Source organism: Pecten maximus, unplaced genomic scaffold (genome assembly GCF_902652985.1).
Source record: "Pecten maximus unplaced genomic scaffold, xPecMax1.1, whole genome shotgun sequence".
NCBI lineage: Eukaryota > Metazoa > Mollusca > Bivalvia > Pectinida > Pectinidae > Pecten > Pecten maximus.
The window spans coordinates 1-16,832 of record NW_022979856.1 but is presented as its reverse complement, the minus strand read 5'-3'; the positions used below and the strand labels follow the sequence as shown (position 1 = coordinate 16,832).

Below are 16,832 nucleotides of genomic sequence, written 5' to 3'. Positions count from 1 at the left end.
ATGGGGTACTTAGCTGCTATTTTTATAACAACTAACAAATTACATTCTCACACACTGCCGTAGAAGTCGACATCAAGAATTATGGGTAATGTTCCCGACAAACCTCAGAACTGTGTTAAATATTCCCCAGGAGACGACTTTATAGAGAGCTAATAACAAATTCCCCACAATCCTTAGAACAGTGATAACTATTCCCCATAAATAGGCATATTAAGAGAGAAACCTAATCCCCATTCAAACAAAGAATGAGAATATTTAACATACACCCTACCCCCAACACACACACTCATAATGTGTATATCCCGGAAAAAATGTCGTTATCTCCCTTCGAGCAGTGACTTTGACCTGAAGGCTGGGAAACCCAAGCTGGGAAATGTTATCCCTTGTAAGAAAACGTGGCTTAATCGAAAAGTCGAAGAAAGCTTGTTTAATTTAATGTTTTATTTTAAGACAGAGATCGCATTTAAATCGAGGGCTAATATCATGTATTGTAATATTACAGAATCTTAGCTCGGTCTCGAATAACTAAGTTTATTTTTCCTTACTATTTGTACTCTAAATACCAGGAGTCGGATGTTAGACTCGTAAAACAAGAGCTGTGAACAAATAAATATATGCAATCCCTATCGCTATCCCGTCAACCGTTAACGTGTATCAGAAAAGGTGTCCCGTAGTCTTGCTAGGCCAATCAGATGAGGTGCGTTTGAAACGAGAGCCAGGATCGTTTGAAACGAATGCTTCTATAGATCAAGTGTGCACATGCATAAAGCCAGTTGACACCGCCAGGAATCACCACCGTGTTGGCGAACGACTTCTGAAAAGACCTGATAGAACAAGGTGGCTGTACATTTGTATTCCAACTGTCATATTTCCTCAGTACATCATGACAGAATGTATTTCCAACGGTATGGAAATCTTACAAGGAATAAAGCAAAACTTGTTGAACAATTAACGGAATAAGGTGACATAGATACATTTGTGGACATTTCATCGATCTATTTAGTTTTTCAAACATGTTTATACGTGCAGATTGAATTTAAACAAATACATAAGTTTTGACACATTCTGTGTGTTTAAAATGTTGCTTGATCGTAATACATTGTATCATGCAACATGTTTACAAACACTTAATGAACCGGCAGTGTAAGGGTTCGTATTTCTCTCAGTGCGTAAATTTGCATCCCTGACAATTTTTTACGTATTTCTTCCAAGTGACACAGAAGTCTGTTGTCAGCTTTTTGTCGTAGGTTTGTCATTTGAAATATGTCTTTTCCGATTAAGTTCGTTTTGAAAACAAAAACTGACGGATACATCTCTTTCCTATAAAATGATTAACTAGTGTTTTAGTATTTTTTACCATCAACAGAATTTTCAATTGTTTTGCAATCAAATCATTTTCATCGCATTATTGTACATATTGTTACAATCTAACAACATAACGGGATACTTGTTATTCTTCACGATCAAAGTACATAAATGTAGATGATTGTAAAATAGTGCATAATAATTTCTAGTTCTCCAACGCATGTCGTTCTCCATTGCTCAACGTACCACACATGCGATTCACAAGGCCTGTTTGGTGTGATTGGGAACGTCAGAATCAAATGTTGATTTGGATATATGCATTGCATATTGATGCTGTTGCTGCCAACTTAATCGCCCGACAGGTTCTTTAAAGCATCATTGAAATGCAGTATTTTGATATTGATATTGTCACACCTTTCAAAGCAAGACATTATTTATTAATGGTATGTATCTGGTGTTGTGTCAATGTTTATCGTCACCAGCATCTCCGGTGTTGGCATATGTCCCTCTGTCACCTAAAACAGAACACCGAATGTATGAATTGTTACCATTTACAACATCTAGCTGGTAAAGATTTTCCATTTCCACTGGAAAATAATTAGTGTGCACGTCAACTAACGTCTTCGTAGGAGGCGGCTAAATATTATGAATAATCTTCTCTCTACTTTCTACTACAGTGTATTGCAATGAGATAGAACTATAAAGTCAGCAACGTTTCAAGATCATATGAAAGCCCCCCCCCCCCCCCCCCCCCCCCCCCCGAAAAAAAATACACTAGCACGCACCTCGTGCACATGTAATTCCATCATGAAATGACCATTGTTGGTGACGTTAAACTGACGTTAAACAAGGTAAAACCAAACCGGACAGTTTCAATGGTTGTGATTTTGACCAAGACTTCAATATGATTGTATATTGTATGAATAGTAGACAGCTACATACCAGACTCTGTACACTGAAGTTCTTCGTAAACGTTTGGATTAGAACGCCCTTCCAAGAACTCGTACTTTCTGTTAAATACAAATAAACGGCTGTAGGGTGTGATTTAGGTGGAACAAAATTTGCATAAATAAACATAGTGTCGTTGTTATATGCACCAAACGCATCATGAGCACAACGATCATTTTACACACTTTACTATTGTATACATATTCATGCCATATTGACGATTCGAAGTGATTTAAACACGCTTAAGTAAAAAGTATAGAAAGAAAACATGTCGACAACCAATATTATGAATGTACATCTATTCATGAGTAAAATGTCAAAAATACCCATAAGAAATACTGCCTTATAAAACCATTATCAATGGTATACATTTCACAAAGACATTAGTAACTGCATATTACACCTACCGGTCATCCCCGCCATTGACTGGATCATTTTGGTATACTGCAAGTGAAAAAAATTGCATCAGGAATATTTATGTTGCGGTGGCAATAAACACTTCGGGAAGAGATTGATATTGACAGATATATTACCAGCATTTCTATAAAGTTTTAACACGTTTTAACTCGCATGCCAGCAATATAAGACAACGTTAGTTGTTTGTCAGTAGAAAGTTTTATTTAAACGACTATAAAATATCATAGTAGGACAACATTGAGTGCATTATGTAAGACATCAGATATCCGTACATTATTGTGTAAACGGTTATAATTTCGGAGCCCCTCCTACTTAGCAGGGGTACGTAGTGTACTTAGTACGACAGTTTATAAATCAAATACACACAGTGAATCGTGCCCAATGTAGTGTACTTAACGGCAGCAGTATGGACTAACCTTGATGATGCCCTCCAATTTCAGAGTAAGTGGACACCTTGGCAATGCTGTCTACATCAAATTGTTCCGATTGAGATCTGCGTAGAATAACATTGTCATTAAACTATCATATTACAATTTAGATAACATAATGATCTTTATTGTTACATTTACGTTTGTTTTATGTGTTCAATAAGACTTACCCCTCGCCATCCTTATCATGAGTTCCATCTGCAAATTTGACAGGGAAAAATAAATATATAAATCAAAGCATCAATCTGTCATTTTGGTTTTAACCCAACTTAACCATAGTCATAACAGCCAGAACAAAGCTTTGGCAAATACTTACAACATGTAGCGAAAATATAAATATCTGCGTAGTATGCATATAAACAAGTAATACGATAATTAAGTTAACTGACTTATAAATGGCTTTTATAATACGGAAAACATAAACATTACAGTTTTCTGATTTTACCTCGTTTTGAAAATTGAACATTCTTGAACTCCTCCTGTTTACGGCGTCCCTTGCTAAAAATATAAACATACCATAGAAGCTTTTTTAATGTGTCAAGTTTTTGGTTTCCTTTTTCTGTTTATTCATATGAATTCCGAATCAAAAAGCATTACTGTTAATTTATTAAGAGTTTGCTATGTATAAATATCTCAAAACAAATTTTGATTATATTATCGTAATTACAAGCTAATCAATCAAATCAGTAAATACGAGAAGATACATGACTTATAAATTGAGTTATAGTTTTTTTTTTACTCACACGAATGGCAGTCGTCCATTTCCTGTAAAATAACATGTTAACATTGAGGAATATATTTGAAATTACTTGATGTAAGACGGTCTTTTAATGATAAATTATCATAGATTTTAATCATAAGGAAACGTTTAAAAGTACTAGTAATACAATAATACAAATACGTACGTCTGATAAATACCCCGAGTCCAACCGTGAACAAAACCATGACTACAGCAATCACATTGAGGACTATCCCTGCCACAAACATGCTGTCGGAACAACGGGCAACTGCTAAAGACGACAAATTGGGAAAGTTATTAAACGATGAAGGAACATGATGATTAAACTATAATGGTTCAGTCATGGCGTCATCACCGACAGGTAAACAAAGTGCAACGAAAAGCATCCGTTGCACTTGGTATTGTCAAATATATTTTAAAGAAAAACACAGTTATTATAAATACTTGAACCTTATTCGAACTATCTTGATAAAATTGTTTTAAAGAATTCAGTTGGCCAATCTGAGTTTCACCTTATCTCCGTTAGGGCAGATTCAGTATATACATTTATTGCCTAAAACATTCTTGTGCCATTTTCCTTTGTCTCAAAGATCGATTTCTGACTGAATCGATCTGTTTAAATATATCTTATTTAATAGACGTGATATCTTATGATAAACAAATAGTTTTCTTTATCTATATGGTTTACCAATTATCTGCTAATGACTCACGTTCCTGAACAGTACAGCCGACAGCTTCAGCCGATGTTGTGTTTCCGTACTTATTGTATGCCACAACCTTAAAAAAGTAGACACGGCTTCCATCCAGATTGTCTATATTTAGAATATACACGTCACTTCCGTCTGTGTGTTTTGTAATCATCACTGGATAAACCTCTTGTGAGTTAAGAAATTTGTCTGTGCTGAACATAACATGGTAACACTGAGAGTCCCCTCCGTCACTCCATGAGACTTCAGCAGAGTGAGGCTTGGTACAGCCAATCAAAAGATTGTTTGGGAAACCTGGGTATCCTGTAATTTAGCGACGAATTGACACAGCAATACAATATCGATAAACATCGTATATAAACTTCCTCAGCAGATATTTGTAATAAAATCAAGCATGAATTTCATACGAAAGTTAATGTTGAAGCTTCGACAAGAAGCACTCCTAAAAAAGGCATCAACATTATCAAGAGAGAAGGGCTTATTTCATTCTAAATGCTTTACCCAGAATTTTACTTAAAGCTGACAGTACACGTTTAAACGTTTCCAATGGAGATATACAAAAGCGTATTCGAAGTTTTAGCATTCAGAAATCGTTTCTGAGATACTCCTCTATGCTTACAGTATGTTTCGTTCATCATATCTAAGGAAGTGAAGACATCTTATTGTTTGCTCTGCTTAGAGAGGCATACCCGGATCCGGCCTCGACATGAAGACCTATGAGTAGTCAAACAGGTATTACTCTTTCTATTCATGCACCAAGCGACGCAACTCACACTAAATCCCTTCTGTATGTCTCCACCAGGTCCCTCCGACATTCATTTTATAACATATCATTAGCTATTAGCAGAAGATGGACATTGAACATTTAAATATCGGAATACTGCTGCAATCTATACAATCCAGATAACATTCATATATGAAATGTGAATTGACTCACAGCGAAAACAACAAACGGAGGAAATAGAGCAAAAACGACAAAAGCTCCTACCATGGGTTTTCAGTATTATGCCCGTATAAGCAACAGTATGTTAAGACGATAATATTTCAACTTGTATCCATGAGAAAACTAGAACTTGTCAAATATCACAAAATTGCCGACACACAGCCTGATGGTCACTTTCCATGTGCTTTACGAGGTAAACGTAAACACGTTGTATATAATAACAAATACTTAATTTGTTAATTTGACAGGGGCTAGCAACGATGTATATGAGTATAAAATAAACAGATAAAAACATAAGTAAGAGCGTATAACATGATGCATTAAAGAGATTTATGAGCAGGTCATATGCTGAGTAATACTATTGCAGATGTGTTGGCATGGAGTTTAAGTAAGTGTACCAATACCACGGACTTGTATATGGGGTTGGATACTACAGACGAAAAAATGAATCGAAACACACTCAAAAGATGGGGGACAGCGTAGAAATAATTTCCAATTACTGAAACTACTTTTTATTCTTTTTTTTTATTCTTTTTTAAGGTTAACTTAATTATCACAATGATTAAATGGCAACATTGCAACGCTAGATTAAATGGCAACATTGCAACGCTATCCCGTCTTTAAATATCCGCTAATATTATATTGTGACGATATCCCGTCCCTATATGTCCCGGTAATATTATATTTTGACGATATCCATTCCATATATGTCCCGGTAATATTATATTATGACGATATCCCGTCTCTGTATGTCCCGGTAATACATGTATTATACTGTGACGATACCCCGTCCCTATATGTCCCGGTAATATTATATTGTGACGATATCCCGTCTCTGTATGTCCAGGTAATATTATATTGTGACGATACCCCGTCTCTTTATATCCCGGTAATATTATAACGATATCTTATCCATATTTATCTCGATAAAGTTATATCGATATCCAGTCCCTATACATGTATATCCCGGTAATATTGTAATTATATTCCGTCTCTCTACATATGTCCCGGTAATATTGTAATGATATTCCGTCCCTCTACATATGTCCCGGTAATATTGTAATGATATTCCGTCCCTATACATATGTCCCGGTAATATTGTAATGATATTCCGTCCCTCTACATATGTCCCGGTAATATTGTAATGATAGTCCGTCCCATAGATCCAATGTCACAATATTTTTATATATTCAGGTTGTATTGTAAGGTTATTTCTTTCCTGAATTTCCCTTTTCCTTCTATCGTTGTAACAATACCTCGTCCCTACCTATCTTGGTCAGACCGGGACGACCTCCAGACTCGGAACTGCACGGTAGTTAATACCAGTTTGATGTGTTGTAATTTGCTACCTTTTTATGATAATGGTTATATTGCAGATGTCCTTATACTGATCTCAATATAATCAACGTTTAATAATATAATATCTGTACATGTCTCAGTATTATATCATGATTGCACACTTTTGATTATTTGTAATATTATCAACTTACTTTTCTCATGAACTGTGAAACTTAATTTGGCGTTTCCATGAGTGTTGGTTGCAGTGACGTTGTACAGCCCAAACCAGTTATGCTGTATGTTGGTACGTGTCATTATTGACACAGCGGTTAACTTCTTTGTCTCAAACGTGTTTTGTATCAATACGTTACTTTCCCCATTCATAAGCTGGGTGGAAGTTGTCGATTCATGTAGTTGAAATGTCCACATAAAAGATGGTGATGGATTAGAGGTGAACAAAGCCGGAATCGTAAGGTTTTCTGTTGTAGCTAGATCAATCGTTTGGATTTCATCCGGAATCTGGTACGGGAGTGGCTTACCTAATATGGGAAAACATGGTGAAATTACACGAATTATGTTGGTAAGGACAAATCAACTTTACTGTTGTCCCATGTTTATTGTACCAGAATGCTATTAATGTCCTTAATTGCAACAACATTATATCATTTAATGAAGATTTTCAAATATTAAAACGAAAGCTTTTACCAATATTGAAGACATATTTGCAATTGGTTTTGGTATCTTTATATCACTGCTTTTTATTTTCTGACAGAGAGACAGTGAAACCACAGTATGAAAAATATGACGAAATTTTGAAGACACTATATGACAGTTTAATAACGTCCACCAACACTAACAATCACCAAAAGGAGCAAAATGTGTCGAGTGTGAATAATTAAGTCAACGATATAGTTAGCGTCCATAGGTCTAGCCTTAATCAATATATTGATTGAGGTTAGCATTGTCTATTTGTTTATATCTCAATAAAAGTTTGACATATTTTGTTCATTGTTCTCTATATCAGTAGTGCATGGTTAAACCAACCAGATATACTTACACTGTACAGTAACATTGGTTATTATAGTCGACTCCCCGACAACATTCCCAGTTACTTACACTGTACAGTAACACTGGTTATTATAGTCGACTCCCCGACAACATTCCTAGTTACTTACACTGTACAGTAACACTGGTTATTATAGTCGACTCCCCGACAACATTCCCAGTTGCTTACACTGTACAGTAACACTAGTTATTATAGTCGACTCCCCGACAACATTCCTAGTTACTTACACTGTACAGTAACACTGGTTATTATAGTCGACTCCCCGACAACATTCCCAGTTGCTTACACTGTACAGTAACACTAGTTATTATAGTCGACTCCCCGACAACATTCCTAGTTACTTACCACTGTACAGTAACACTGGTTATTATAGTCGACTCCCCGACAACATTCCCAGTTACTTACACTGTACAGTAACACTGGTTATTATAGTCGACTCCCCGACAACATTCCTAGTTACTTACACTGTACAGTAACACTGGTTATTATAGTCGACTCCCCGACAACATTCCCAGTTACTTACACTGTACAATAAAACTGCGCATTATAGTCGACTCCCCGACAACATTCCTAGTTACTTACACTGTACAGTAACACTGGTTATTATAGTTGATTCCCCAACAACATTCCTAGTTACTTACACTGTACAGTAACACTAGCTATTACATTTTTACCAGTGAAATATAAAAAAATATTCATTCTATAAAAGTGATATTTTTCACTAGTGAAAACTATCATATTTATCACTAGTGAAAAATATCACTTTTGCTGATTTGACCAATCAAATTAATGATTAGAAAATACCAAAATAATTGACCAATCAGAAAGCCCGACATATATCTCAGCACCTGGACAGGGGGAACTACATTTTTTGTTTACAAATTATCGCTGTAGGCCTAGTTAGCATACGGGGTAGGTTTTTCGTTGATAAAAAATGTAATAAACAGAATATTTAACAGTGTTTTCAGTAATACCAAATATATTTCACGAGTGGAGCTAATATTTTGATATTTTTCACGAGTTGCGCACTCGTGAAAAATATCAAAATATTGGCCCCACTCGTGAAATATGTTTGGTATTACTGAAAACACTGTTAGATATCCTCTATTTATTATAGTCGACTCCCCGACAACATTCCTAGTTACTTACACTGTACAGTAACATTGGTTATTATAGTCGACTCCTCAATAACATTCCCAGTTACTTACACTGTACAGTAACACTGGTTATTATAGTCGACTCCCCGACAACATTCCCAGTTACTTACACTGTACAATAAAACTGCGCATTATAGTCGACTCCCCGACAACATTCCTAGTTACTTACACTGTACAGTAACACTGGTTATTATAGTTGATTCCCCGACAACATTCCTAGTTACTTACACTGTACAGTAACACTAGCTATTACATTTTTACCAGTGAAATATAAAAAAATATTCATTCTATAAAAGTGATATTTTTCACTAGTGAAAACTATCATATTTATCACTAGTGAAAAATATCACTTTTGCTGATTTGACCAATCAAATTAATGATTAGAAAATACCAAAATAATTGACCAATCAGAAAGCCCGACATATATCTCAGCACCTGGACAGGGGGAACTACATTTTTTGTTTACAAATTATCGCTGTAGGCCTAGTTAGCATACGGGGTAGGTTTTTCGTTGATAAAAAATGTAATAAACAGAATATTTAACAGTGTTTTCAGTAATACCAAATATATTTCACGAGTGGAGCTAATATTTTGATATTTTTCACGAGTTGCGCACTCGTGAAAAATATCAAAATATTGGCCCCACTCGTGAAATATATTTGGTATTACTGAAAACACTGTTAGATATCCTCTATTTATTATAGTCGACTCCCCGACAACATTCCTAGTTACTTACACTGTACAGTAACATTGGTTATTATAGTCGACTCCTCAATAACATTCCCAGTTACTTACACTGTACAGTAACACTGGTTATTGTAGTCGACTCCCCGACAACATTCCTAGTTACTGACACTGTACAGTAACACTGATTATTATAGTCGACTCCCTGACAACATTATCAGTTATTTACACTGTACAGTAACACTAGTTATTATAGTTAATTAAACTGTACAGTAACACTGGTTATTATAGCCGACTCCCCGACAACATTCCCAGTTACTTACACTGTACAGTAACACTAGTTATTATAGTCGACTCCCCGACAACATTGCCAGTTACTTACACTGTACAGTAACACTGGTTATTATAGTCGATTCCCCGACAACATTGCCAGTTACTTACACTGTACAGTAATACTGGTTATTATAGTCGACTCCCCGACAACATTGCCAGTTACTTACACTGTACAGTAACACTGGTTATCGTAGTCGACTCCCCGACAACATTCCTAGTTACTTACACTGTATAGTAACACTGGTTATTATAGTCGACTCCCCGGCAACATTGTCAGTTACTTACACTGTACAGTAACACTGGTTATCATAGTCGAATCCCCGACAACATTCTATGTTACTTACACTGTACAGTAACACTGGTTATTATAGTCGACTCCCCGACAACATTGTCAGTTACTTACACTGTACAGAAACACTGATTATTATAGTCGACTCCCCGACAACATTCCTAGTTACTTACACTGTACAGTAACACTGGTTATTATAGTCGACTCCCCGACAACATTGTCAGTTACTTACACTGTACAGTAACACTGGTTATCGTAGTCGACTCCCCGACAACATTCCTAGTTACTTACACTGTACAGTAACACTGGTTATTATAGTCGACTCCCCGACAACATTCCTAGTTACTTACACTATACAGTAACACTAGTTATTATAGTCGACTCCCCGACAACATTCTATGTTACTTACACTGTACAGTAACACTGATCAGTATAGCCGACTCCCCTCCGATATTTCTAGCAGTACACCTGTACGTCCCGTGTTCTGATCTGTCCAGTTGTCCCAGTGACAACACAGGTGAGACAGTAAAGTTTGTGTTGTCCGGTCGTAACCAGACATAGTTACAGCCAGGTCTACAGTCTGCTGCACACGTCACATCCGGTAAAGCATCACCTTCGTTTCTAGTATATGCAGTGTTTGGTGGTGATAATGATATACTAGTTCCAGGACCATCTAAATGTATAGAAGAGTTGGCCTTTATCAGTTGCATGTGCCATAAAGAATTAAACAAGGACAATCAAATATAACAAAGTTGTTCATGTCCTTGTACTGAACAAGTACAAGACAAATGTTGAGCTCGTGCAAATGATAATGATACTAATATTTGAACATGTCGTTCGGTTATCAAATGTGGCACTACTTATGTGATATGGCTATGGAACTGCCCTGGTCAATATTAGTGGACATATTCCATCAAACGAATACCTATACTTACACTGTACAGTAACACTGATCATTATAGTCGACTCTCCTCCAACATTCCTAGCAGTACACCTGTACGTCCCGTGTTCTGATCTGTCCAGTTGTTCCAGTGACAACACAGGTGAGACAGTAACGTTGGTGTTGTCCGGTCGTGTCCAGACAAAGGTACAGCCAGGTCTACAGTCCGCTGTACAGGTGATGTCCGGTAACGTGTCCCCCTCTGTCCTGGTGTAGATAGTGTCGGACGGGGACAGAGCTGAGGAGGTTCCGGGGCCGTCTACCATGTAAATGTTTCAAAATTTAGATACGATCGTAGACAACTGTTATGTCACGTTCGTGACACAGAAGGCGTAATGGTCGAATGTTAGATACCATTGATTTATACGAATAGTTACAAAAATTACAAAAAAAAAATCTATTGGACGTGCGTATTGTACATTGATATAAATATGGGTTCCCGTGTCTTTCAATACTTGTTTCCGTTGAAAAAATATTTTGTAAGAATGTTCGCGTTAATATAAAGTTTGTAAAATAACAGGTAATATTAGCAATACAAACAGGAATATGTTCTTCTCAGTTTCATATACTACAAACAGCAATCCACCTTCTCGAAAGCATGGTGGTCTAGCAGTAGGATGCCAGGATACGTGACCGAAAGGTCACTGGTAAACATGCCGGCGCGAGCGCTGTGTGGTATCCATGAACAACATATTTTACTTGGGTGTGTTCCAGTCAGCTGCCTGTTGGTATGTTATAGGGTAGTGTAAAGCATGTAAGATATTAGAATAAAAAAAAAAATGTTTGCCCCGGCTGTATGATCACAGGGTTGTTTAGGAAGTAGTGTCAGGTTGCTGAAGACAAACTGTCCACATATATTAATTTATGAAAAGTGAGGCATTTATTTTGTTAAGGTATAGCAATATATTCGATTGATTTCAAATAAAGTTTATTGGATCCTAATGAGCACGTGATACTTCCGTTATGAATTGTTATGACGCAAAGACCAAAAACATTAATAGTAAATTATATCTGGTTATATTCCTTGTTAAAATTATTTATTCGTTAAAAGTCGGTGGTGTAGAAAATTACAAATCGTTCCATCACAATTGTAGTATGAACGCTTTAAAACAATAAAAAAAAATCAGTACTTATATATATGTCATTAATACATTTCATAACTTCCGTAGGCCATGTTCGTGTCACACACTTCTGGTCACGTTATTTTGTACGTTTTACTTACACTGTATGATAACATTTATGGCTGTAGTTGACTCTCCGACAATATTCCTAGCAGTACACCTGTACGTCCCGTGTTCTGATCTGTCCAGTTTTCCCAGTGACAACACAGGTGAGACAGTAAAGTTGATGTTGTCCGGTCGTGTCCAGACAAAGGTACAGCCAGGTCTACAGTCCGCTGTACAGGTGATGTCCGGTAACGTGTCCCCCTCTGTCCTGGTGTAGGTAGTGTCCGGCGGAGACAGAGCTATGGAGATACCGGGGCCATCTTCAAGTTTAAATGCACATTTAGATAAGACGTATTCAAAAAATACTATGTGTAAAAAGCAATCCACGAATATGTTACAGATATATCGGTGACCAATAGGAAACGCTGTGCCATTTAGTTACAGACAGTTGAAACTGGCCCTGTCACAATGTCTACCAGAATAACATGAACTTACTAGCATTATTCTGTGATACATTTTGAATATTTTCTTTAAACGAGCTTGAAAACAAATGAAACTTTATTTGTGGTCAAAATCGAAATTTTTTCAAGAAACTGAAATTGTGAAAGACTATGTTTCTGTCCTTGTCAGTAAGAACTGCTTCTATATTGTGCTGTATATTCATGTATATATATTTTTTTTCACTTTTGTAAAAACATCGTTACAGTTAAACAAAAGTAAAAAATATGACTGCGACCTATATCATGTCTACAGTTAAATATATTTTTTACTGAAATTATGTGTATGTATGCAAAACACGTGCATATATCATATACATAAAATGTACTGTACACTCAAATGCATTTTTATAGTTTTTATAGTTATAATGACACAAACCGTACACAGCCTGTTTTTTTTCGCGGATATTATTTATAACTGATCTTTCTACTCACAACTTAGCACCGATGCGCAGCACATAAGTTTGCCGTTTTATTTTTACTCGTATTATGATTTTTTTTTTTTTTTTTTTTTTTTTTTAGATTTTTCGAACATTTGTATCCTTCGATGAAGGTACATTTATATGTGAACTTCGCATCATACACGCAGGTTACTATATATCAATTAACATGTATGAATCGCCATTTGTATTGTATCACATTGCATATCATTGCTTTATTAATGATCCCCTACCACGATAGACTATACAACTACATACTTGCATAACAGACAACATATTGTATATGAACATTTAACGCATACCTGCCATGTTGAGTGTATAGTCATCACTGTCCAGTGTCTGGTCAGGTAGGTTAAGGTTTGTACGTCTACAGTACCACACAGATCCATGGTCTCCCGTCTGTGGCTGTATGATCCACCGGAACACTGTACCAATGGTTACTCCAGACGTTACACAGGAACAGACATCCGGTGTACAGGGGACGGCGGGGTTGACTATGACGTTGTAACATTGGTCACCACCTACATGTATACCACCTACTGGAGTAGTGACGTCAGGACGGCGGTAAAACTGGACAGCATTGGCCTCATCTGGTACACCACACGTCAGTGTAAACTTAGTCCCAGGGACAGCGTACTCAGATGACCCAGACAGGGTTACAGTATCTGAGTATGAAATTGGATGTTACGTTTAAAGTGAATGTACCGCTTCATTTAAGGAAATGGCTAAGTATTGAACTGTTACCAAATGGGAGTATACAGTCGACATGAATACAAGTCGGGTGACAGACATAAAGAATATCGCAGGGTAACAAAAATCATTAATCTGTCACCTAAATTATATCGACTGTATAATAACAACAGTTCAATGCGTATGTATACATTCATTAAGATTATTTTTTATTATTTATTTACTGTAGCTTTAGACGTATTTAAATATGCCGCTTACCCTGTCACTGACGTTATCAAGTTCAAATATCGGAACGGACGAAATTTCAAGAAGAAAACATATAGACCCTCATATCATTATCAATAGCATGCAATGGTTTTTGGCACGAATTGGCCCTCTTTCATATGTCATATACATTTGTAGATATCGTCTGGATTTACGTTATTTACTGTAGAATATCAGCTCTTAAATTCTAAATAAAAGTCGTCCTGATAGAAGTTGAAAATGATTCCAAGGATATGTCGTTCGAAACAGATTCCAGTCTAACCGGTCATATCAGTGTCGCTACTTTATCATTCGATGATTTGATTCACAGTGGCTCGATTTTAGAGTAAGGTAGGCCTTTGACATAACAAAAATCAAATCAAATCAAATCAAATCTAGTAGGCCTATACATACAAAACCGGAAACAATGTTCATAATCCCGATTTTTCACTATTTTATATAAATCCTGGACTGTTATGTTGTGTCTAGCATTTCTGAAAATTCGAAAACAAGCCCCTGTGAGTGTGACGACAATGACAGTTTGATAATTTCGTATAGATATAAAATAACGCTAATAACCAGTGTCGAACTCATTTTTTTCATTATAAAATTTAACTTTCATAACTTGTGCATTCAAAAGCTGTACAGGCCGAAAGTAACTGGTGGTCATCATTTTAAACTGCAACACCCTGAGTTGTGTAATTGTAGTATACAGTCTCATGAATACAATTTTGTTTACTAATGACATAAAGACAAATGCAACACAGAATGTAAATATTATACTATAAACTATGATCCGGTCTAGTCTTATTGGTCTGTTGTTGTCTAATCACACTTTTCATACTAAAATGAATGCAGGTAATGTTATCTCACCAACACATTTAGCCATATGTATCTAAAAGTTGTAATGCTGCAATGAGTAGCTATTGACTTATAGTCTTAAGACGGTGGTTGTCGTCTTTCGGTCCTAAGACAATTGCTCTCGCCTTACGATTATAGGGCGGTGGCTCTCGCCTTACGATTCTACGGGGATGGCTCTCGTCCTTCGGTTCTAGGGCGGTGGCTTTCGCCTTACGATTCTCGGGCGATGGCTCTCGTCCTACGGTTTTAGGGCGGTGGCGCCCACCTTACGGTTATAGGGTGGTGGCTCTCGCCTTACGGTCTTTAGGTGGTGGCTCTGGCCTTAATGTTCTAGGGTGGTGGCTCTCGTCCTACGGCTCTAGGAGGGTGACTCTCGTCTAACGGTTGTAGGGTGGTGGCAATCGTCTTATGGTTCTAGGGCGGTGACTCTTGTCTTACGGTCATGTGGCGGTGGCTCTCGCCTTATTATTATTGGGCTGTGGCTCTCGCCTTACGATTGCAGGGCGGTGGCTCTGGCCATACGGTTCTAAAGCGAGGGCCCTCACCTTACGATTATAATGTGGTGGCTCTCGTCTTACGGTTCTAAGGTGGTAACTCTCGCCTTACGGTTCTAGGGCAGTGGCTCTCGCCTCGATTATAGGGCGGTGAGGGTCGTCTTACGGTTCCTGGGCGGTGGCTCTCGCCTTACGATCATACGGGGCGGTGGCTCTCGCCTTACGATTATAAGGCGGTGGCTCTCGACTAACGATTATAGGGCGGTGGCTCTCGCCTTACGATTCTATGGTGGTGGCTCTCGTATTACGGTCATGTGGCGGTGGCTCTGGCCATACGGTTCTAGGGCTATTGCACTCGTCCTACGGTTCTAGGGCGGTTGTTCTCGCCGTACGGTTATAGGGCGGGGCCTCCCACCTTACGGTTCTAGGGCTTGGGCACTCACCTAACGATTCTAAGGTGATGGCTCCGCCTTACGGTTCTAGGGCGTTGGCTCTCGCCTTACGATTTAATGGCGATGGCTCTCGCCTAACGGTTCTAGGGCGATGGCTCTCGCCTTACGGTTTAAGGGCGGTGGCTCTCGCCTTACGATTAAAGGGCGGTGGCTCTCGCCTTACGATTATAGGGCGGTTACTCTCGTATTACGGTCATGTGGCGGTGCCTCGCCTTATTATTGTAGGTCTGCGGCTCTGGCCATACGGTTTTAGGGCGGTGGCTCTCTTCCTACGGTTCTAGGGCGGTGGCTCTCGCTTTACGATATGATGACGGAGGCTCTCTCCATACGGTTCTAGGGCTCTGGCTCTCGTCCTACGATTTTAGGGCGGTGGTTCTCGCATTACGGTTCTAGAGCTTGGGCCCTCACCTAACGATTATAGTGCGGTGGCTCTCGGCTTACGGTTCAAGGGTGGTGGCTCTGGTCTTGCCGTTCTAGGATGGTGACTCTCGTCTAACGGTTATAGGGTGGTGGCTCTCGCCTTATGGTACTATGGCGTTGCCTTTGCCTTGCGATTAAAGAGCGGTGGCTCTCGCCTGATGGTTCTAGGTTGGTGGCTCACGCCTTACGGTCATGTGGCGGTGGCTTTCGCCTTATTATTATAGGGCTGTGGCTCTCGCCTTACGATTGTAGGGCGGTGGCTCTGGCCATACGTTTCTAGGGCGATGGCTCTCGTCCTTCGGTTCTAGATCGGTGGCTCTCGCCTTACGAATATA

At 38.1% G+C, this 16,832-nt stretch overlaps 1 protein-coding gene across 1 annotated transcript; it reads right to left on the bottom strand.

The window, feature by feature from the left end:
• Window positions 1–426: 426 nt before the first annotated feature.
• Window positions 427–13,646, bottom strand: LOC117319242 (immunoglobulin superfamily member 10-like). Its single transcript, XM_033874072.1, has 14 exons — window positions 13,640–13,646; window positions 12,457–12,720; window positions 11,230–11,493; window positions 10,704–10,967; window positions 6,978–7,304; window positions 4,548–4,847; window positions 4,004–4,108; window positions 3,842–3,863; window positions 3,544–3,596; window positions 3,269–3,296; window positions 3,087–3,163; window positions 2,661–2,697; window positions 2,248–2,315; window positions 427–1,820 (listed from the first exon to the last, which is right to left on the bottom strand). Exons 1-14 carry the CDS (start codon window positions 13,644–13,646, stop codon window positions 1,768–1,770), a joined length of 1,869 nt encoding a protein of 622 aa, XP_033729963.1. The 3' UTR covers window positions 427–1,767.
• Window positions 13,647–16,832: the final 3,186 nt, after the last annotated feature.